The sequence below is a fragment of the Cheilinus undulatus genome, linkage group 2 (genome assembly GCF_018320785.1).
Source record: "Cheilinus undulatus linkage group 2, ASM1832078v1, whole genome shotgun sequence".
In the NCBI taxonomy this organism is placed as follows: Eukaryota; Metazoa; Chordata; class Actinopteri; order Labriformes; family Labridae; genus Cheilinus; species Cheilinus undulatus.
The window spans coordinates 43994274-44019128 of NC_054866.1; the positions used below are offsets into that span (position 1 = coordinate 43994274).

A 24855-nucleotide genomic window follows, 5' to 3' on the forward strand; every position below is an offset into this window, starting at 1 on the left:
ATGGCTCATTTGACAGGTCAGAAGTCATCTGCACTTTTTGTTATCAACTATTTCAGTTTTTAATGTTCCTTCATTTCCTTTCCAACCCTTAACAAGTTCATTTTTCATGCTATAAATTCTAATCATTATTATTTTTTTTTCAAAATAAAGGTAGGACTGTATTCAAACAGGAAGTCAAATTCCCTTCCAGTGCAAAAGGATTGAAGCAGCTGCTTATGGTCAAAGTGAAATGTGCCACTGTACATTAAGCTTGTTTATCTAAGGGCTACACAGTGGAGAACATCACTGAGAGGGTGTCCTTGCTGAAATCCTGGTTGGACAGGGTCCTTCTGTGTATGTGAGGGCTCTCTCTGGTTTCCTCCTACAGTCCAAGGACTTGTTAGATTGCTTTGTGACTCAAAATTGTCTCCTCAATGGCTGCACAAGCAGTATAGATGATAGATGGATGTTATTTTGTATAACATTGATTATAGAATAACAAGAGACATCATTACCACAAAGAATATACTTTATTTCAGGCCAATTTCAAAGTATGATATGAAGCAAGATATAATGTAACAGAATTTATTGCTCTAAAACACATGCACATATCTATCAAAAATGAACAGATCATTACTGAATATAAATTCATTTCATGTGCATTTAGAAAACTCTAAATACAAAAATCCTTTAACTCGTGTGATTAGTTCTACTGCTACGATGACAGTCAACAGCTAATATGCTCTGACAATTACACACTAAGTTAGCATAAAATCAGGTTTGTGTGACATTGCATCAAAATGAAAACTCTGTAGCCGTGCAATACAAGCACTGTAGTGTACCACTCATTTTAGTTGCATTGTTCTCACCAACACTGTTTATCCACCTGAAATCCATCAATAACACATGATTTTATGATCAATAAAATCAAAACTGAAGAGGTTTCTCACACAGGATATCAAAATTGTTCATGTTCTCAGATCTAGAAAACATTGTTCCATCAAGCCAATTCCACCAATGAAGAATTGGCAGGCAACAGAATCAGTGTGACAACCTGCAGGAGTGATCATCCAACTGCTACTGCAGTCAGGACGTTTACATGCAGAGAAAAAGTCGAATTATGGCGTTTGTCTGAGTCCCAATAAAGCTGGACTTTTAAAATGCTTTAGAGCAAGCTAGTCCAACTGAAGTCACAATTAACAAAGTTTCTCTAATGCAGTTGGAGATCGAGTTGCATGTATATGCCTCAGTATATACATGGATATATTTCCCCATAATCTGGGAAACCTCCCGGAGAAAGTGTTTGGGAAGGGCAGGACTTTATGAAAAACTCTCAATAGGTGATTGGATGAATTTTCTGTCTGTCACATTCATTACAGGCCAATCAGAACCACGAGACAAATTGAGGTTGTGCCCATGCGCAGCTTTGGTACAAACGCTGATGCAATATATAGGGGTCAACCAATTATGAATATTGGCTAGACTGATTTTTGAGCCTGGTATTTGACATTTGACTGATTATCTGTGTTGCTGTTTTATTTTCCCGAAATTCACAATAATATATCAATCAAAAAGTGCACTACTTTGTCTCCACTGCAATGTGTGTCTACCCCTCTGGCTTAACTTTCGCTCCCCACAATCTCACCAAATGTCCTGTAGACAACACAATCTGATTGGCTAGATGTTATGAGTACTAGCCAGTAGACGCTTAGTTCTGGATGCCACTGACACAGTGTGAGTGGCATCACTTCCTGTTTTTCTGCTTCCTCTCTATAGTATAGCGGCAGTCATGTCAGGACTGCCGCTATACTATAGCTACATCCGAGCTAATTGCGAACTTAAACCCTCCGGTAGCTACTGCCTCGTTCTCCTTAAATGACACTGATTAAACCGATTTCGGTTTAGCACAAACTTTTCAGATAGGAGCTTTCTAAGATGAATTTGCCTGCTGACAGAGATAGGGTCTGACATATCCATTCACTTTGCAGGGTTAATTCCAAGCTAAATGGTGAAAAAACTGAGAAAATTGTCCTCTCCTCCATGGCTACAGGCAATTTCTATCAGGTTTATCCATCTGTAAAGAAGTGCAATTTCTTGTTAATCACTAGAAGGCATCATCCCTATATTTATTTATACAAAGACTATCCACCATTTGACATACAACCAGTTTACAAATTGGTGGCTTGTTATCTAGGTCTAACAGAAGTAAGTAACTAGCTGAAAGGGTGCAGCAAGCTATAACCGTAGCTCGACTTAATTCTGCATGTAAACGTACATACTGCTAAGATGTAGTCGTGCTGTAAACATCATAATAATGTGATTGTGAGAGAATTGTCACCATGGCTGTTGCAGTTTATTACTCAGAGAGAATGTAAACATGTGAGTGTTTGTTGTGAAACCTCATCCTTAAATCTCAGGGTTAGTCACTCAAAACAACCATCTTGTCTCAAAATAAAAGAAGAATTTCTCAGCTAAACCTATTCAGACATGTCCATTAACACTTAAAACCAACATCATGTTCTCATTAGCTTATACAGTTTGTTCATACACAGGCTGATTTACAGATCATACCGTTTCTGGACTCTGTGTGAATGGAAAATGAAAAATTAGTGTTATTACAAAAAAAACATCTTTGGAATCCGCCACAACAATTCCTGACTGAGATAGTAACTGATTGTTTCTTGATTATTTCACAAAAAAAAAAAAAATCACCATCAATCTGCACAACTCACCAGCATCAGTCAAACCCTGGCCTTTAACATCCCTCGACATGACTCTTTAACCTGCTTAAACCTGTCCAAGTCTAGTCTATAAACTCTTAAAGTCAAACACCCAGCACAGCACCGGGAATCTCCCTCTACAGGAAGACCGCTTCAATGTTTAATGATCACAGAGCTATATAGTTTCTGTTTAGCCAAGAGATCTGCCTTTTTGGTTAATGTTTAGGAAAATAGTAAAAGCTGCATGTGATCAACAAATACACAGTAACACTTAAAATGTATAAAGTAAATCAGAGAATCAGCTAAATGGTTACAAAAGCCAAAACTGAATCAATCCGTGTCTTGGCAGACTCCATCTGGATGAAGTGACATGCTGTGATAACAGTCGACCATGTTAAAAATGTATAAATTCATCTATGAAAGAAGATAAAAACAAGCAAAATGCCATTTGATCTAAGCTATCATACATACGTAGTAACCTAAAAATAAAAGAATACTAAGATGATAAAACAAAGAATGAATCATGAATTAGGCTTGAATAAGACTGAGATACAAAGAAGCTAGGGTTAAAAAACAAACAGAAACCCTAAATCCCCTTATAATGTGTTTATAAAACAACAATACAGTTTGATTATTGAACATAATATAGAGGAGAGTGGCTGATTAAAATGAGTACAGCCTAATGCTTATTGCTGCTTTACAAAAACTTGTTCGTGTCGCTCACGTCCCAAAAAATACAACTGAAGGCACTTGATCTATCAAAGGTTTAACTTAGACTTGCTGGCACAGCCAAGCAGCACTGTAGTCGGTCCCCAGGTTCCAACCCCCCCCCCAAAAAAAAACACCCCCAGCAAAGCCAACATTTCCAAACTGGGCCTAACATTACCTTTACTCCAAATCAGTATTGTTCTTTATGCTTCTAATACATCATTTTTGGTTTCTCAGGCTCGTTGAAAACAACAAAAAAGAAAGATAGAATACAAACGAACAAGGCCAAATATAAAGCTACTTAAGCTAGTTGCAATAGTCCCATATTCAGTGAAGTACTGCGCTAAAATGCAAGAGGAAGAGGCACCAGAGACTCCAGGCGATAGCTGATGGCGGCAGTCCTTGCAGAAGAGCGCATGCACCAGCCAAGCTCAGTTATGAGGGAAGACCAGGGGAAGATGATGGTAAACATGCCCTAGATTCACTGACAGACCTGTGAAAGATTTGGGGACCCTTGCGTAATTGTCTGTTCATGGGCCAGCCTTGAAGACACAGACAAAATAAAGAGATAACACACCAGTGAGAAGAACAGGAAAAAACACTGCCTCAAAACGGAGGTCGGCATTACGCGCCGAGACAGAGACAGAAGTCCAAAGACGCTTGCTGAAATGTCTTGTAAAAGCATCTATGAATCCTTCACAGATCAGAGCAGGCAGCAGTTCAGAGTGTAGGCGGAGCAGTGGCGAGCTCAGGTCTCTATAACCATGTGAGGAAGCTCTCCTTGTCGATCTTGGTAGCTGCCAGCACAGACTCCATGTCGTTGAGGATGTCGGAGCTCAGGGCCTCCTGCAGGCTGGGCATCAGCTCTTCACCCTCAACCGCCATGCTCTCACCCTCCAGGGTGCCCAGGTCCACGTCTGTTCCTGGGATGGCATCCAGGTAGTCGGGGAAGCGGCTAGGCTGTGTGGCCATGGAGGGTGGGAGAGGGTCACCTGATGAACAAGAAGTAAACAGCAACAACAGTGAATAAGTAAGCAAGCTAGGAAAATGTCTTCTTAATAACAGAACTTAATAATAAAACAAAGTCAATACCGGCTTTGATGGCACAGCAACAAAAATAGAAGTCTTAGGCACCCAATATAGAGTATTTGGTTTGTTGAGTACAATCTGCAGTCAGATTGCACAAATACACTCAGTGCGTTTACAAGCACAACCCAGTCAGCTATGGTCCTCGTCTAAGTATACAGGACTCGAGGGAAGCACCAGCTGATTGGAAGAGGCATGTCTGACTCTTTTTATGCCTGGAAAAGACAATCCACCCTAGAACCTAGTTCTGATTGAAGCAGCTAACTAGCAAAACCTTGAACAAGTTTACAGCGGTGTGCATTTTGTACATGCCCTTTAGTTCACTTTTTTACAACCTCACTTATGCCTAGCATAAGTACCAGATAAAAGTCTGGCATGGAGGCTGTGAAGCATGAGCAGAATACCTAGACAAGTTTGGGTTTGACAGGGGTGCTTACATTGAAAAGTGCATTAATATCCAGTTGAATAATCTTGGGATTTTAAGCCTGGTTCAGACCAAAGATTTGCAATGGGATAGGCTGCTCTGCAGCATTCTATAGGCTAAGTCTTCCAGTTCTCATTGCAGCAACTGGAGGATATGATGCACAGTACTGTGCAGAACTTTTAGGGCCTATGTGGAACAAAATTGAGGCTAAAGTAAGGCCCAAAATAGCAAGTAAGCCAACCTGAGGGCACCATCAGGTAGGACTGACACAAAGCAGGTTGTGTATGGATGTCCTTGCATATTACCAGGGGCATGGAAAAATAATCTGTTTCAAAATGTAAAAGTCCACACTTTAAAGGTACTATCTAGGCCATGCTGTGGATGTTCCACATGCCCGAAAACCGCCAGCAGTCTCTGGGCATATCATCAGTGAAAAGACACAGACAAAAGAAATGCTGTCGAGCTCGACCTTGACTGCCAAGTGACACGTGTCAAGCTTGACTCTGGCCACCCTACCCCTCCACTCCAGCCTTGGGTTGTGGCACATCAGGCCCAGTGATGAATACTTAGTGCCTTACATGCCTAAAATTTGTCCGCATGACTGTCATTTCCATTGCAGTGACTCTCATTGTAACTCAGTTTCAAATTTGACTTCCTGCACAATAAGTTTCTTTAATTCTCTTAGAGCACAAATGTTTTATTTACCTGTGTCCATCTCATCCACGCTGTTGAGGAAGTCATCTGGAGTGCGGGGGACGCTGTAGCTGCTCATACTCAGGCCGCTGTCTGTGCTCTCATCTCTGGAGTGGTAGGTCCCGCTGAAAAACAAAAATATTGCAATGTAAGTCTTTAATAAACTCTCAAACATATTAATTTTAGTTTAACTGGAGGAAATGAAGCCCCTTTTGCCCTGGCGAGGTTTCTGAATCACCTTAATGACCTTCACTCTGTATAACTCTACACATGACTGTGTGAATCTAATGAACTGCTCCAACAAAGCAAACACAGTTAGTTATTAAAAGCACACACAAGCTGTAAAGTAGCAGTGTGGCCTTAATTCCCTCGGGGACCTTCTGCATACATCCATGCTTCCACAGATATATCTATTTGAATGACTGTGGTGACTAATCCACAGTGACAGCGAGGAAAAGGAGCTTCACTGCGATTACAGAATACAGGAAAAAGGGCAACGATGAATGGGGCAACAGAGAGACAAAGAGGCAGAGAGAAGACATTTGACAAGCCTATACTAATTAGCAGAGGAAAAATATGTAGGCAGAGTATGGCAGAGGCAGGATGAATGAGGCCATTGTAAGAGCAGGGGAGCGGAGGCAACGGGAGGAGGAGGGGAGATTAGGTTGGCCTGTCTACTGACTGGACCACATGTTCTCATGGCCTGCTTGCTATTCAGCTCTCTCCTCACTTCATCTGCTTACAGAAGAACTGGAGCTTGAAAAGCTACGATTAATTTCCCAGAACAGACAGTTATAAAACTCCTGTCTCTTACTTAGTACAAAATGTTTGAAATCCCTCTCTGCTCTGCTAGTTTGGTCTCTTTTCCACTCAAGTTTTGACCGCCTCGACTTTGAATCAAGAGCAGATTTTTAAGTTATATTGATAGATTTTCATACGAGATAGGATTAGAAAAAGTATACATAATAATAAAGTTTATGCTTACTTAAAAGAGTTCTAATACTTGACCACCTGATAATTTGTCAGATATGTTAAGTTAGGGATTTTTCATTATTTTTTCTAAATTTAATTTATGAGCATTGATAGTGTTACTTAAAATCCAAAGATATTGCTCACTATAATATAGAATGGTTTCTGTAGAAAATAATTTCTTTTGAATATATTTACTGAGTAGCAAAAAAGGCCATCACCCATAAATGGGTAAAGATGTTGAAATAATCAAAGAGACGGAAAGACTGACTTTCTTACTGAGACTGAGAAATGAAAAAATTACATTAAAAGCTGAGCTAAATGGAAATTATATTTGACTGAATAAAAAAGATCTCTGGTGGTCCGCCTCTGCCCATTGTATGTCTGGAACCTCTTCTTTACTGTACGCTCTGATTACTCTACAAATTCTGAAGAGTAAAAAATTTAAGTATGAAGAAATACAGAATGATTTCTTGCTTGTTTGTTGAGAAATATGCAAGATGAGGAACTTAAAAAATAATCATATTAAATTGCAATTGCAATTATGGGGGGAAAATTGCAATGAGATTATTTTCCCAAATAGTTCAAACCAATTTTGAACCACAAAGACATCATATGTGACTATTTGCTGACATTTGAAAATGATTTCAAACATTTATTAAAACCATTTTTACCATTTGACATGTACCAGTCTGTAATCACTGACCATCATACACTCCTCTGATTTGATGCTACTGTGCTTTATAAACAGTGAAACAAGGGCTCCAAAATTTGACCCGCGAGGATGACAAATCTATAATCCAAACAAAGAAAACATGAGGGGTTCATTTCAGTTTCTTTTGATGCCACCAATTATCAAAATGATGGAGATTGGTTCATTTTAAAGCACAAATGGTATTTTAGAGCAGTGGTTCCCAACAGTTTTATCCTGGAGCACCCTCTACTCCCCCAAGCTCCCACAAAAGCTCCCCTAAAAACCTACACACAAAAAAAGTGATAGACAGCTGTCAAATTTAACATCAATTTAATTGCTCTATTGACAAAACCCTGAGAAAATGCTAGGACAGCACAGGGGTATCAAAACATAGGACCTTCTTATAAACCATTTAAGTAGAGTTTTGCCATGACCTTAGTTAATCGATGCCAATCTCAGAGCAGACGAGGCCTTGCGAACTCCTGAGATCTTTGGCACAACCCTATATTGGTTTGGAACCAGTGTTTTAGAGTAGAGCAAACTGGACATTGTCATTGTACAGTAATACTTTCAATGATTTTGAACAATTTAGACCTTGTGTAACGTCTGTTCACACTTTTTGATCATTAAAACTGAAGAACTTCCTCATATCAGGTGTCTTGGACTCTTATTTTAGTTGTTGTGCTTTAAAACAGGTTTTAGTATCATGTGATTTTTACTATTGTTGCACCTGTGAGAGGACAATCCATTGTTATTTATTAACAAAAGAATAAGTACCAATATGTATCACGGCAGATATCATGTATCATCATTCAACAAGCTAACAATAATTGAAATATGATTTTTGGTCGAAATCGCCCAGCCCTAAGTCGTACACCAGAGGTCGTCATTGTGCAGTAAACCTGGAGCACAGACCTGCTTGTGTAAGTGAGTCATGGCCATGTGAAGAGGGTTAAGCCCAGGCACTGCTATGCTGTTTTCACAACTTGTGTAACTCGGGGAGCTCTCACTGCAGCTCAAACTCAAACAGCAGAGCACACAGCTTCCCTCAGCCAGGCTACATCGAGCCTGACAAGCTGAAGGAGAGCTGGAGCCTTGACAAAGCGCTCTGACGTCAATCAGTGCACCTCACTTTGCTCTCCAGATGACTCTCCTGGCGTCACTCCACGCCTCTGTATGAAACCAACCTGTTGAGGAATGGGTCGGAGCTGTTGGCAGTCATGGTCCGGGCATCTTGGGCCATTGGGGAGGACACGGGGTTCGTGCTGCCATCTTGATCCATACTTGTAGGCAGCTGATTCCTCAGAGCGAGCTCCTGTGGATGATAAAGAATGAAACTCATAAGCAACACAATCAACCCCACCCCTAACCTCAGGAGCTAATTATACACAGCTCCAGCTCGGTGAAAACATGTCAGGACTGCCTCACACTGCTGCTGCTGTGCTGTCACTGCATAAAATGTTGAATTAAGCACTATCACACCCACAGCCGACATCCATTTCTGCCCATACACAGTGTCAGATTACATGAGGGGCCAAGTGCAGTGGGAGACAATTGTTTTCTACACACGCTGAATCAGATAAGCCAGAGGATATGAAGTCATGTTGTTGTTTTTCACCTCCTTTCTTACAAGTCCTTGAGCAGGAGGAGAAATAAGTGGACTGGTGTAGTTTTGAGATTTTATTAAACCTTTACTGGCTGACAGAAGATGACATGGAGGCAGCCAATGGGATGTAACCTTTAGAGAGAGGACATAAAAATGCTTGCTAGACATAAGTGGTTTGTTAGAGGCTTTACTAACTGTGGTTGAGTAGAAATGAGACATTTTTCTTTAATCCGAAAAGGTCAAAACAATCCCTGAATGAGGCATAAGTTTCCTTTTCTTTTTTCTTCGGATACAGAGGCTGTATCTCTTGTGCGCTTCCTTATCAGAAGATGACCTATATCTGCAAATCTCACACATTCTTGTGAACAGTCTGGTTCTGATTAAGCAGGATTATGAGCCCTGTATACCGTAAACAACATTTATGGTTTTAATGACTCTCCTTTTGTGCATGAGTGTGCAGCATCAGCACTCCAATGCCACGGGCATGTTGCATACATTGCCACCCATTTTTCATCGTACTGCTACCATGTGGAATAAATGAAGGCGCGGCAGCTGTGCCCCAAAGTTGAACTCCATAGACAAACACGAAGCCAGCAGGATTGCACAATTTCCTACTATAATCAGACTGATCTATATTTGTAACTAAGGTGTCAAAGTTTCTACCATGCATTTTAAATGTCATTTCAGGCTTTTTTAATACTTTTTTTCTTTTTTAATATCTTTATTAAGATAGGACAGTGGATGAAGTCAAAAGATAAAAATTTTTCAAGATAACTCAGATTTTCAGTCATATTTTTCCATGCTTTGGGAAAATTATAGATGCATAAAGTCACATAGCATTGTTTACATGGACGGAACTAGTGGGTGGCTTCCAGGGCTGAAGCCCCAAATGTTTTTTCAAAAGCCCCAACTCTTTCAGGTTAATAAAAAATGGAAAATTAGATTGGATGATGACAAGTTGCTGGTGCATAATGTTACACAGAAATTTAATTTTGTGGCCCATTTGACATCGACATATCTTTTTCTACCAAGCACTTCAGTAGGCAGTTCATCATATGGTCATAACAATATAGTTTCAAAATTATCTTTTGACCTTTTTGAGCTAATAAATTTACTATTCTCAGATTGTGAGCCTTTAAACTTTTCTTTTTAACTTTTTAAATGTCAAAATAATTTATCACCAGTGCCACATTTTTATTTCATATTTTACTACTGGTGAAATGAGGTTGACAGTTTCTGGTTAAAAGGGGGACCCTGTTAGGCCCTCAGGTTAGATCTGAATCCAGAATCCGGCACCTGCTGTGATTGAGTTTGACACCCCTGATTTAGAATATATTCCTGAATGTATTTTCTTTTGCCAGGTATTTGATGCTGCAGTGCTGTAAAAAACAATACAGAATACAATCAATTACAAAAAGTTTGTGCACAATAACCCTGTAAAAAAGGCTCACAGTGTGTGAGGACTTTCAGTAGGGACACTTCAAACATTATCTTACTTTACAGCCTGATGCGTGTACATACTAAGGTCACTTCCTACTCTGTGAACTTTAAACAACCCATGTGAAAGGCACAGTAAACAGAGTGGCCTGGCTCTCATTCATAATCATAAAGCTCTGTTTCTGGTGTTATGACACAGCCTTGAGTAAACTCTGGATTTGGCTGCACCACCCTGTGTGGGCGGCACTGTGACACATCACCGTTAGGAAGTGATAAAATTACCACATATGACTCAGAGGCTTCATTGTAGGGTGGTGTGACAATAAAGAGTGATCAAAGGTGCTCAAGATGCACCACTGTACCAGTGAAAGATGACTCATATTTAAAGGTCTGCTCAGGGTGGCCATTAAGAGTTTGGACATAAACATGAAGCAGAGCTCTCATTAAACTAGGGGAAAGTTCAAGGTCTGGTGTTTCGAAGATGCTCTTATGGAGACAAATTGAAAGTCTTGGCACTTTTTCATTTATTTACAGGCCTTCATGCCTTTATGTTGAGAGCTATATTAAAAAAGAAAGTAAGAGGGAGAGTGGGGCACATCATGAAGGAAAAGAGCCAACTGTCAGACTTGGGACCACAGCCTCCTTAGGCCTTTGGTGCCCTTTTTATAGAACCTGGTCGTTTCTACTTAAGATCTGACTCTGAAGTCTCACCTGTGGTCTCTGCCGAAGCAGCTCCTGTTGCTTCAGCCTCAGCCTTTCCTTCTCCATCTGCTGCAGTCTCATCTGGTTGTTGCCTCCCATGACCCCGCTGTGGCTGGGGGGAGCGAGCTGGCCTCCCTGCTTCACTGGAGCACTCTGGGAAATCCTCTGCTGGTTCAGGGCTGCAAAAGACACAGAGAAGAGTTTAAATTGGTCAATATATAACTGTATTACAATACAATATGTGTAGCTTGTACTTAAATTTGCATACAGAGAGAGTAAATTAAAATTTGAAGAATGCACAAATGTTTAATCTCCCAACTGGCACATTTTTGCACAGTTTTATTAAAAAAACAGTGTGTCTTTAGAGAGTAAATGTAGTCTATCTGCACTTTAAGAGCAAAAATAGAAATACTAATAAAGTTGACAGGCTGTTTCTTCATGCAAGATAGATTTTTTTGTTCAAATTCAATTAAGCTGCATCTTTTAGGAGTTTATCAGGTAATTTTACCTGCAGAATTGTAAGACAGCACAAGGATTAATTAAGTCAAATTGAGACCAGGGAAGATGCACAGCTCTATCAAAAACCAAAAGTAACAACTCTCTGAGGGAAACAGGAAAATTAAGGGTCCAAACTAAGTGTTATGTTTCAAGCATTTGTGTTGCATATCCCTATTCTATGCAAATGCTGACAGTAACCCCTGCAGATAAACTACTGAAAAGTTCAGTTTGGCACCTTTAGGAGCAGCTGTAGTGTCCCAAACAGACTATAACCACTCTGCAACTACTCCTGTTAATGCTTGGCTGCATTTAAACACTGCATAACAAGCCTGACGACTTGAGAGCGTTTCTCTTTTTTACCCGCTGAACTTGTAAAAGACCTGAGCCAGTGCAGCAGGTTGTGTAGGACAAGTGAAGTCCCAGCACGAGGTTTCAGCCAGCCCAGCGTCAGAAACCACCACAATTCCTGTAAGACCTGATCCCCGCCCACTCACTGACTCAGACAGGCTTTGTTGGTTGTGTGTTGTGCATTGCATCAGTTATGACTTATCCTTTCATTGTGAGTTTTCTTCTAAACAAGTCACAGATCACCCCTGACCACCTCCTGATGACAATTAGATTTAAAGCTGACCTACATAGGCCCAGTAAACATTGTTTGAATTGAGTTCCAGAGTTCTTTGACCTAACACATGTAGTTGTATTGTAGCTGACAACCTCATTGCATGTTTACATTATCAGAACAAATGTGTGTGTACTGAAAACACAGCTGTTCCCCAGTTAAATCTTTGTTTTTCTTTACTCCAGTGAGGGTGGATCTAATAAACATGAGTATAAAGCAGCACAGCAGCGCAGTAATCTATGCATGCAAACTAGGTCACACATTTTATCACTGAAGTAGAGAAAGAGAAGCAAATGTGCTTGACCACAAGGGGTGTAACAGTAATGGAGCCAATGAGGAGCGCTGTTTGCTTATGTGATTGAAGTACCAACCAAAACAAAGCCATGACAGGGGAACAATTTTCATGCAGGGCCGGCTCTCTGTGCCGTCCTGCCCGCCCCGGCACCTTTCTCATCACCATTCAATCACTGTCTGTTTACACTATCTCAGGAGCTGAATGAAGCGTGGCTCAGGGCTCTCCCTGGGAAGCTCGGGTGGCCCCGCCCTACCCTGCCTCCCCCTCTGCTCCTCTTTCCACGCTGCCTCCCCCAACAACCCCACCCTGAAGCACACAAAACCCACACAGAGTCGTGGAGCCGCCACCTCCGCGCTCCCACACACATCAAGTGAAGCACTAAGGGAGTGCATTTCTTCTCTCTGCTGCTTATCTACTGCAGATACTGAGGCCTTTTGTGGCTGGATCACTCCCCCATCAGGGCACCATCAGCTGTTCTTGAGGCGGAGGTGCTCCACACTCATCCATGAATTTGTTTTTGCTGTATTAGAAAGTTTATGTGGAGATTACCATGTGCACTATTTGCTTGCCTAACTTTCCATAAACTTCAATAAAAGTTGGGCTGAAAGATGCTTGAAAAAATAACACTGTGATTTCATTCTGATACAAAATACCACACAATTTCATGAATAATGTGCAAAATGTGCAGTTTTGCAATAATCATAACCAATAGCACTAAACACCTTAAATCAAGAAAACAAAACAATTTCATAAGATACAATTTGATACGATGTGGTATGATTCAATATATCATACGATTAAAAACTGATACAATACTAGAGATACTGTAGATGTGATGTGAAGTTTCCTTAAACATTAGAGTTTTGTGCATGTAAAAGTAAGGCTGGCATGTAGAAAGAGATCCACAAGCCTGTGAGCAGACGCACAAACTCAAGGCCTTCCTCCCAGACCAAACAGTTAACAGTAACCAATGTTACTGGAGGAACTATGCACAAACAATGAGCATATCGAAGCAGGGAATTACATCTGAGTCTGAGATAGGAGCGAAGGACAGGTTCAGTTCAGGGCCAGATTGATAGCATAAAAGCAGGCCAGTCCAGGCTGAGAAGTCAGCGTGGAGTCAGGAGCACATACGGGCAGTGATAGCTGGTGGGCCAGGCAGATAAGAGACAAGTTAAAGCTGTCTGCCTTTTGTCTTCTTCACGCACCCCTTCAACACAACAAGCCAGCGGCACAAGACCTTATCAGGCATCACACTGGCAAGCGTCTTACACCACCGGATCACCTGGGGCAGGTAGAGCTGAGGGTGTGCCAGGTGTGGGATGTTCTCTATGTGACCAGGGCACAGCACCTCTCTTTGAAGGCTTTGTAAACATTTGGCTGCAGTTGTTTTAACAAGCTGAAGAAAGCCCCCTTGGGAAGGAGCTGTGCTTCCAGCATCAAGATAAGAAAAGTGGAGAAACAGACCGAGTCTGATCCCAAATAATACAGCTGTAATGTTTGAGTAAAACCAAAAAGTGTTGACCTGATTCTGCATGGAAAAGATATGGACTTAAACTAAAAGATGTGCTCCTAGAAATTTCTAGATCACTTTAGGACTGCTACTGAAATCTTCCTTGGGTAGTTGTTCACATGCATCTTACAGTGGGAGACAATCCCCATCAGATGGGGGAGAGAAGGGCAGCACATCACATAAAAAGAACAACACAGCAATGGCAGACAAAGTGACAAAATCCAACGCTAAGATGGCAAATTGTGCCTAAATTTGATGCAACATATATTCTGATGCATTCATGGAAATCTACAGAGAAGCAGACAACATGAGGGCAAACAGAAAACATAATGGAGCACTTTTATTTAGGATGAGCCCCAGCAAATGGAGTGAGACATCATCAACCCCTCTTACTTGTCCACAGTGACTCCAACTTCATGCAGGAAGTTTACCAGGGGTCTGGCAGATGTTCCAGGTGGGACTGGACCATATCCTGATGTCTATCCAACTGTATGATACTATTATCACCATGGCTGTGTTTGTTGTGCTTCCTCCTTTGGTCAGCTTGCAACCAGAGTGGCTCCCTTTTACATGACAATCTCTGTCATACTTGCTCCACTTTCCTCTGTCAGTACTGACACGCCTCACACCACAGGAAAATCTGGCAAGATAATCTCTGGAACCATCTGATAATCGGTGCCTTTGCTGACTTTGTTTCAGAATGGGGGAATTGGGCCAAAACTCAAATTTATTGTCACATGTCTTGCCAGACTATCTTACATATTTCACTAAACACTATCAGCCCAGATAAATTAAAGACAAAAAAAATATATTTCTAAGTAGAATTTTAAAAAAGCTAAGTTTTGAATTTTGGTGATGCAGAAGGCAAAGTGTAAAAGACCTGTATTGAACAAGCTGTGTAAAGGGGGCTAAGTTAGCAGGATTTATTGTTTTAAATTTGATGCACATTTTCTCAGAAATTAATTGAGTTTTTTTCTCTTTGCTTAATGCAATGCAGAAAGCTAAGGAGTTAAAAGCAACAGATTTGAGAAACACAGACCTACATAAAAAGGTCTGAACTGGGCCGTTAAAGTGGACCATTGCTGCTTTTATTTCAGTATTGTGTAGCAGTGATGTCATTAAATTAATGTGCTCCTTCTCTTGGTAAAGTACCTCAGAGAGCTGAGGCAAAAAAAGCCTCACATGACAGATAATGTAGCCATGTGTGTTTGGTAAACAGCTCCACTTCAACCCTCAGAGGAAATCTATCCTGACGTGACCTGAAGTGTCCTCCTAGTAGGTTTTCCATGCTGTTCATTGGGAGTGTAACATACAGAAAACATCATACACACGAGGCAGCCCCCCTCCCCTTTGAACCCGGCCACAACGCGCTCATGTCTCGCTCTCTGCTCTCCACCACCTCCTTGGATCTTTAAGAGGATGCATGCTTATCCCGTCGGCATTTTCTCTCTGTTCCTCCGTTTTTCTTTCTTCCCCTTTCGCCTTGCCTCTCCCTGCCCCCCACCTCCCCCTCTCACATTGGAGCTCTTTGACTGAAAAGGTCTGGAACAGATTAAGAGTTGGACCACAGAAGAAAGAGGCCTGGCCGAGATTCAAGTCTGTCTGGAGCTGGAGCAGAATGGGGCTGTGCCTGCGCTGGGCCTCACGCAGGGGAAAGGCAGCCGGCAACAAGCCTCAGTTAAAGGCGCTCTGCTGCTTTTCTTCTCAAAGCACAAATTAGCCTCCATTATCAGAGCAGCCGGATTAGGACTGCAGACCTGTATGGCAGCAGTATAGAGGAGCCTGTTTTTATGTGCACATGTCAGATATAACATGAGAAATATACGAAAGAATGAGAAAATAAAATATGAGGAGGATTTTTATCATTGTGCAACTTGACGAAGAAAAAGTGTTGTGAGAAAGGGTGGAAGGTTGAAGAACATGATGAAATACAATTTTGTGATTTTATTGACATCATTTTTACGTAATTATTTGACAATTTTCATTTTTTTGTTAACATTTTGACTTTTTTTTTAAAACCTTTTGACTGTTTGACATTTCCTCTTTTCCTGACATTTGATCATTTCAACTCTTCCTCTCTACAATTTTACATTTTCAACATTTTGACAGTTTTCTTAATAAAGCAACTTTTATTCATCAGATTTTCACTTTTTTAGTCAACATTTTGGCTCTTCTTACATTTCACCTTGTTTCCTCATATTTCAGATTTTTTGATATTTCAACTTTGATACTTTTCATCCACAATTTAACTTTTTTTTTTAACCATTTAAACTTCCCTCAACATTTAAGCTCAACAGTGCCACTTTTTCAGTAACATTTCAACTCTATTTCAACCACTCCTTTCCTAAACATTTGAACTCTTTTCCTGCCACATACTGACTTTCATCTTTTAACATTTCAACTCTTTCTGCAAAATATCACTCTTTTACCAAAACATTTTCATTGTTTCCTTTATTTTTTGGCACATTTTTATTCCTTTCCCACAACATTTTAGCCCTTTTTTGTCTATATTTTCATTCTTTTTCTTCAAAGTTTTGTCTTTTGTTCTCAACATTTCAACTCTTTATGCAATATTTTGACTCTTTTTCCCCATTATTTAGATTTTTTCCTCAGTATTTTGACACTTGATTCTTTTTCCTTAATATTTTGGCACATTTTAAATCTTTCTGCAGCAACTTGACTCATTTTAATCAACATTTATAATAACTCTTTTCCCTAGAAATTTTGACTTTTCTTTAAAACTTTGTCTTTATTCCTCAACATATTGACTTAAAAATTGTCTTTAACATTTCAATTCTTTCTGCACATCCTGACTCTTTTTCCTCAACATTTTTATTTTTCCTCAATATTTTGACACATTTTTAACCATTTCCCCTAACATTTCTACTCTTTTTTCATAACATTTATCGTTTTTCCTCAACACTTTCAAGCAAAGTTTCGACTCTTGTTCTTCAGCCTTTGAGTCAACATTTTAAAATGTTTTCTAGGATTTAACTCTTCTCTGTCAACATTTTGACTCCTTTCTTTGACATTTTGATGATTTTTCTTCAGTTTCAACATTTTCTTCAACATTTCAACTGCTTTCTTGACATTTCAACTTACTTTACTCAACATTTGGACTGTTTCTTGATATTTTGATTTTAACTACATTTCATTGTTTTCCTTAACATTTCAACTCTTTTTCAATATTTGGACACATTTTTGTACATTTCAACATTACATTTTTTTCTCAACATCTAGACTTATTTCTCATCATTTTATATTTGTACAACATTATGACTTTTATTGTAATTAATTTAACCGTTTTGGCCAACATAAATTTTTTTGTCCTTGAAATATAAAACTCTCTCCCTCAACATTCAACATTTTTTGCAAATTTCAATTCTTAATTCTTAATTTTTTTACTTTTTTCCTGAACAATTTGATTCTTTCCGGATATTTAATTATTATTTCACATTTCAATGATTTTCCTCAACATTTCAACCCCTTCTTTAATATTTTGACTCAACATTCAAAGTTTTTTCATGTAACATTTCAAAGGTTTTCTAAATATGTTAACTTTTTTTTACTCAACATTTAATTTTTTTTAACATTTGAACTTGTTTGCTTCATATTTTTTCCTTTTATCAATACTTCCAAACTCTTCAGGGTGTTTCAGTTCTTTGCAACCAGAAGACTGTCTTCATCCTCTGGGTTTGTCTTTTCTAATACTTCTTCATAGAAATGGCCACAAAGAATAAGGATGCCTCACTCGTGAATATTAATGTCACTCTTTTTTTCTTAAATCTACAGGATCAAAGGTATACATATTATCAGAATAAGCTACATCAGAGGTAATAAAGGTTAAAATTGTTAGCTTTTGTAAGTTTCAGGTACTTCAAAGGTTTATCTGAGTTGTAACTAAATGTCTGATGGCATATCATGAGTTAACATGGTCTCTTTCTCCCTCTCCCTCAGAGGCCCAGCAGCCTTGTGTGTTCAGGACTTATAAGTCTTCAAAGAGGTCTGCCGACTTCTCCCCAGCTGCCCCACTCCCCTTACAACTCTGTTTTGAACTCTGCTGCCTGCTGCACAGAGACACAAACACTTGCTGGCAGGAAAAAAAAGCTGCGCTTAAAGTGCCCATGCAGGATCCAAAGCAGCACTAAAATTAAATAGGATAACAGCCTGCGTGCTGATTCACACATGTTGCCTTTGTGAACTGGAGCGAGCTTCCCTGGGGAACGTTGCTGTAATGAAAGGACGGCACCTGAAGCGTAAATGAGTCAGAGTGACATAAGCAGAGACCTTCACTTCTCCTGCGTCTTCCTGGCGCAGGAGGTTTAGCTCATTCCCATGACCACACAAAGATCTCGACACATGTACCTGGTCCTGTCACTAATTCACCAGGCCTGGCCACCACACGCTGAAAGCCAACTGTCAAACTTTAGCTTGGCCCGGGGGATTAATGGCCAACTCAGCTGTTGCTCCAACACTAAAATGGCTGACAAAAGGTTAGGTGCAGATTTTGAGGGAGGGGGTTTGGTGAAATCTGTTTTCAACGACCAATGGCATGACGAGTCACTCTAAAACAATGTGAAGCATTGAAACAAAACATGAATCATACAGAATCCAACTCAGTATCACAATGGGTAGAATACAACTTTAATGGCCTGAGCTTTGGGCTGTAGAAAGTACCGTAAAACTTCTAATAAAGGCCCATCCCAATTTAAGGTCCAGGTGTTTATGAGTAATGGTGCATGTTTTGACTAGGGATGCATGCAGACATCTTTTTTCCTCCGTTTTAAAGCCTGTCCCAAATAAACACAGTGTCCTCTCATATACACTAAGGGAAAAAAGCAAAGGCTATCAATAAAATTTTACAGTTCATCACTTCCTCAAAAACTTTTTTTTTCTTAGTTTTACCTTAATGTTTGTATTAATGTTATTGAGAGTAAGTAAAATGAAGTCTAGGTGTACTGCTTTAGTTTAGTAATCACAGCATAAACAACACAACAAACAGGGTGTTGAAGTTAAATGAGGTATGAGGCTCAGGGGAAACACAACTATAGAAAACTCACCATAGCGCGGGTCAAGTCGTGGGTCAAGCCAGGATGTGGTTTTGTTCTTGTGGTTGATGTAGTAAATTTCTCCTTCTGATGTAATTGCTTGTTCCCAGCCATCAGGGAGAGGACCTGAGGGGGGCAATGAGAAAACACCATGTCAGAGAAACTGTGGTTAACTCCATACTTAGACAGAAGTAACAACTTTATTTATATCTATATTATATTTCAGCAACAAGGTGATTCAAAGTGGTTTACACAAGACATCAGAACATAACAACAACAGGTAAAAGGCAACATATTAGAATATCAATTTGAAAAGTAATGTAAGTCAGTAAACCCTGAAAGAAGACAGCAAAATAAAGTTAAACAGAAAGAAGAAAGTAAAAACAGATGAAACAGATGACAAAATATCACGACAGTTAAAAAAGAGTTAAAGTATAAGAGTAGTGTCAAAATAGCATCAAAATTGCACATATCATAGCAAATAACTGACTTAAATTAAGCTTTATCAAAGCCATTCCTGTTATAAACCAATAATATGCACATTTAGATTAGAACATAAATAACAGGGGGGAATAAAAATGATGAATGGTGCTAAAAGCATCACAAACAGCTGTGTCCACATCATTTAACAAAAAATCAAACTCTAGACAACTGTAGTTGTCGTATTCTGACTTAAAAATTCAAAATGTACCAAATAAGTCCAGTTTAACATCTTATTTGAAGATATAAAATGCCCAATAGAGCTCTTCAATGCCTTAAATGACACATACTAACTCACTTAGTTAGTACATCCCAATTTAAGCAATGCAGACCTTTTTTGAAATGGTTTGTGTCTTTAAAAAGGGTTGTCCAGTGATGAAGTGGTTAGGGCTGTCTCACTGCAAGAAAAGTTCCTGGTTCTAATCCCTATGGGACAGGGCCTCCTCTCTCTAGGTACTCTGGTGTCCTCCAAAAGACATGCTAGTTTGTGAGGGGGAATACTTGTCTTCCTCTTTATCTCAGCCCTGTGACTATCTGGAGGCCAGTCCAGAAGAAAACGCCCCCCTGTGACCCTGAATGGGACAAGCGGTGTAGATTATGGATGGATGAATTTTTAAGAATTTTTACGTCTATCTGGACTTGTCAGGTGAATTTGGCTTATATTAAGAGTAATGAAATGTTTTGGACCAGAAATTAGATTAAATATTTTTGCATGGATTTAAATATCTGCAGCATATGTAATATGTCCTCTTTCCCAGAAAATAAAGACACTTCTTTTTTTATTTACTTTCTGTTGTAAGACAGAGCAGTGATGATTTGAAAATAGAGATACTTCATCAGTAAACTCTGTAATCTGTGAGTCATGGAGCTCCCAAACATGTCAGACAGGACCTGTCACGTTCTACCCCTGTCTTACCTCACCTAGAGCAAATTCCTCCTGCACGGACACAACTGAGGTGCACACAGTCTCTGTGACTTGTAAGAACTAGACTATATTGCTCCTGACTTTTACTGTATGAGGTTTCAAAGTGAGACAGAAGTGATCTCAGAGTTATAATCAAGAATGAAAAAAAACAAACAAAAAAAACAAAAAACATGATGATCATTCTCTGTTGCTTGCTGCTGTTATAAAGAAAGTTAACATTCACGTACCGCTGGCTGGATTCATGAGGTTCTGTTGCTGCACCGGTACAGAGCTTGTCGGGGCCGTCTGGTTCATCTGGAGCAGGGCCTTACGAGGATCCTGCCAAGTGGTGGTTTGATCGATGTGGCTGTAAGGAGACAAAATAAGATACAATATAAGTCCAGAAGATTTGCCTCAATGCATTTCTACCAACGGGAACCTCAAATGTTAAGAAATAAAGCTGGTGCTGAAAAGTAAAGTGTCCTGTTGAGGTGGACTAAAAAGGTCCCATCTACATCCAATGTTAAAATGTTACCAAAAATAAACATGTTATTTTAATAAATCAATCTATCAGCCTCATTTGAACAAACTCATACATTTCATCTTAAGGGAGACAGTCCCAGACAGTACTCTTTACTTTATGAGGTGAAGTATGTTATGTGTCCTTCAGCAGTGACCGTGCAGCCTTTAAAGTAGCTCTGTGTCTTTAATATTAACCTTTACTAATATTGTAAAGCAATCCAGTCCTGGTATTATCAGTAACTTTAGACCTGTACCTGTAATTGTACCTTTAAAGAGATGACTCATTAATTTCTCCACAACTATTGTTGTTAATAAAGCTGATAAGCTGTTAAAGTCTGTCCTTGCTTCATCAGCCCTGTTCACACTTGCACAAAACTCCTGAAAATTTTCTCAGTGAGCTGCATGTTTGAATTTTTCACCCTAAACTTCCCTGCTCACCCCTCGTATTCCCATTATCACTCCAATGACTGAAAGGCAAAACCACAAGAAAAATTCCTGTGAGGGACAAGTGTGAACAAGCAAGACAGGAAGTTTTCAGGCTAGGTAACCATGACATTTTTTGGGAAATATAAGGAGTGTGTATGGGAAAGGGCTTGAAATAGTGCAGGTAGCTGAACTCTAGGGTGTCAAAGTGCTCAGTAAAGGTGAACAATTTAGGAAAACAATCTAATTGCGTTCCAAAATTGCAACTGGGATTTATTATTTGATTATTTTCTAAGTTCCTCACTTAATGTATTTTTCACTAAACAAAAGCAATAAATCATTCTGTTATGACCAATATAACATTAGATGGGTTAAAGTAAGGCTGAACAATTTTGAAAAAAATATCTAATTGCAGCTATTTCTGTTCATATTGCAAATTGGATTTTAAATTGTTGTATCAAAATGATCATTTTTCATGTCATACTCAGTTTGATCAGGAAAAACGTACAAAATTAAGGAAAGAAGGAATTTTGGAAACTATTCTAAAAAATGTGAACCTTGAATGTTAGCATGATGTCTAAAACAAAACATCATTGCTGCAAAAATTGTATTAACTGATATTTTGACTCATATTCCATGTCAAAGAAATATTGCTCACTCTTCAATTTGAAAAATTCCATAGGCCATATTGCAATTTAATCTAGATTTTGATTCATTACTTAGGCCCTTGAAGTGCTATGGAGCTTTGACTCTCTCAAAGCTACGATTTATGCATACTTAGAGGTACTGAAAAGCAGGTGGGGGCTTTGTAGCTGTGTACCAGGAGGTTAAAGTCCCACCATGGCTTCAACCTTTTACCTGTGTCTAAAGAGATGCGTGTGATTAGCTTGCTACAAGGTTAAAGTCTCCTACATTGGCACCAGAATAATGAGTCGGTTACGCATATTAAGATTTTTAAAAACATTTTAGGCCTTAAGATCTTGTCAAATGCTTTGGCTAAACTGCAGCCACCTGCCACTAAAAGCCACCGTAACTTTGCTAATGGCTACTGCAATGCTCTTCTTTACCTGGTGTAAACAGCAATGAACTGATAGCACCGATAGCATCTTGTAGGAACAGAGTAGTATGGCATTATTTTGGTCTAGAAAATGGGGATAAAGTTGTGTATGTTCACATAAAACCAAAGCATTAAGAGAAGACATTCAGGGCAGGAATGTGGACTTAAGCTGCAAAGTGGATGTAGCACTGCCAACATTAGCATTAGCACTGCTAACATTAGCCACATTTCACACCGTTTACCAACTACAGCTGTGACCAGTCTGAGAATAGAGCTCAATTTTGACTGTTTCTCTTGACTTTAGACTACTCAGCTAATGCAATCATGATTTGTGTCTAATTGGATGTGAAATTATTCACCTATCAACACTGCGAAAGTCTCAAAGACAGCATTTTGAATATGGCGACCACCATCATTTGGCTTCAAAGTGCCTCCTCAGAAACCACAACTATGACGTCCATGTTTTCATACAGTCTATCTTCCCACCAGCAATCAGCAGTGAGATCAAACCAGAGGCCAAATCAATGCAGAACAGCGGGTCATGTCCAGGAAGCGATGACTCACTGAAGTTTCAATAAGCTCTTTGATGAAAACACCGAATCTAACTCCTGCTTTCTGTAAAAGATGACTGTTACAGGAAACTCAGCTGTGTCTGTTTGGACTTAATCTTGATCCACAATCCATAATAGACCCACAAAAGGCCTTCTTTCTTAGTTTGGATTAACTGGGATATTTTTCACCATAATTCACTTAAGGCTGCTTGTCATGAATCAGAATGGAGAGGCTCGGTCTTGTCGAGAACAAAAATACAGTAGTAGAAATAAAAAAGAGCACAGTGGTTTGTTCAAAATCAAGCAAATCAAGTCAACGTTTTCTTGCCTGTCATAGGTTCTCCTTCAAAAAGTCTAAGAGGCTATGATTGGTTTCAAAACATCTATTGTAATGTCAGACAATGTTGCTCCATCTATTTATGGCTCGTCTTTGCTGGGACAGGAGTAGGGACTGGGGGAGGGGGCATTGTGTTGCATTCTGTGAAGGCATTGATAATTAGTGCTTTGTTGGTACTTGTTGCTTGATTAAGATGGAAAGCTAATACAGGAAGCCCTCCTCTCCCGAGCAGGACCCTCTCTATTGAGGGAGGGTCAGTCCCAGGGCTCAACGCAGGGGGTCCTTTTTCCTGGAAGTGGCTCGGACACTGTGGAGTGTCAGGGGCTTTAACAATCTGGCGCCACATTTACAAAGCTTTCACCTGCTTGACAAAGGCACAGACTGAGCTACGACCTAAAACCCCGCTATTCACTTGTTCTTTTTTTGTTTTTAGAATCATCCCCTTTAAGGGACCCCCCTCACCTCAAACAAACAGGCACCAAAACCCTGGTAGCTTGTTTATGCAACAACACAACCCATTATACTGTAACTGTGGCTGAGATGGTTCAGCACACTGGACCAAAATAAATCTCCTGTTCAGATGGGACTGATTTAGAAACTAGGGCTGGGCGGTGTGGACCAAAAATCATACCCACGCATTTTTAAGTGAATGGTGAATAGATATTTGTTTTGTTAAAAAACATCTGTATTAGAATTATAAACTTTTATATGATTCTTGTAACACAATCAAACAATACTTGGGAAATTGGTGCAAGCGTGCAAAGAGGAAGAGATACAATATCTTCTCACCTCTTCCACACATTGACATATGTTGCCAACATATCGGAGCAAGTTAGACACTGTGCAGTAGTTTGCATTCAACTTCTCATAAGTCAAAACCATAAGTGACCCACTGTTGGGTGTCTTAAAGTTACAGATTTGTTGCCCTGGTATCAAACAGGTATCAAAAGCTACAAATGCACTGATAAGATACAAGTATACGGGGAAAAACATTAGCAACATTGCCTTATACTAAGGTTTTCAAAATGTTCTTTACTCTAAATACAGTATGTTTCAAAATATGTTTCAAATTATTAAAATCTCCATTAGTTTGGTGATTGGTGTCATACAAAGCAGAGAGACTTAGTGCTCTTCTCCTGTATTTTAAACCATAAAAGAAAGAATGCACTGTCTCAACCGCACAAACACACTGGCAACATTTGTGAAATTGGCAAAAGCTAGCAAGGTTTTCAATGTATTTAGCAATTTAGATAGCATTCAGGAGTTTGCATACATTTCTGATGATTACAAACAATAAATTGCCCCATCTTGAAAGTCTTGGATTTCTATATTTGTTGCCTTGGTACCAAACAGGTGCGTGTACAATACAGGTAGCTTGAATGACCTTGAAAGTTTTTGAATTTGAATGCATATAACTTGAGATCTATTGATAGTGAGATGCTATCCTCTCATTATCAGATCTGGTACACTTTGGTGATATTTTAACATAGATGAGGACAATAAAAGTAGTGCAGACTGCAATCTATGCACTGACAAAATGTCAAGAGTAGATGTGAGTAGCATCTACTGAAAAATCATATGAACTTTCAG

At 39.5% G+C, this 24855-nt stretch overlaps 1 protein-coding gene across 1 annotated transcript in view; it reads right to left on the minus strand.

The window, feature by feature from the left end:
• Positions 1–496: 496 nt before the first annotated feature.
• Positions 497–24855, minus strand: part of yap1 (Yes1 associated transcriptional regulator) — a 43605-nt gene continuing 19246 nt past the window's right edge. Inside the window, exons 3-8 of the mRNA XM_041804594.1 lie at positions 20624–20742; positions 19004–19117; positions 11028–11197; positions 8461–8588; positions 5623–5735; positions 497–4399 (exon numbers count right to left, since the gene is read on the minus strand). Coding sequence (XP_041660528.1) covers positions 4164–4399; positions 5623–5735; positions 8461–8588; positions 11028–11197; positions 19004–19117; positions 20624–20742 — 880 coding nt within the window. The 3' untranslated portion in view covers positions 497–4163. The remainder of the gene's footprint in view (positions 4400–5622; positions 5736–8460; positions 8589–11027; positions 11198–19003; positions 19118–20623; positions 20743–24855) is intronic.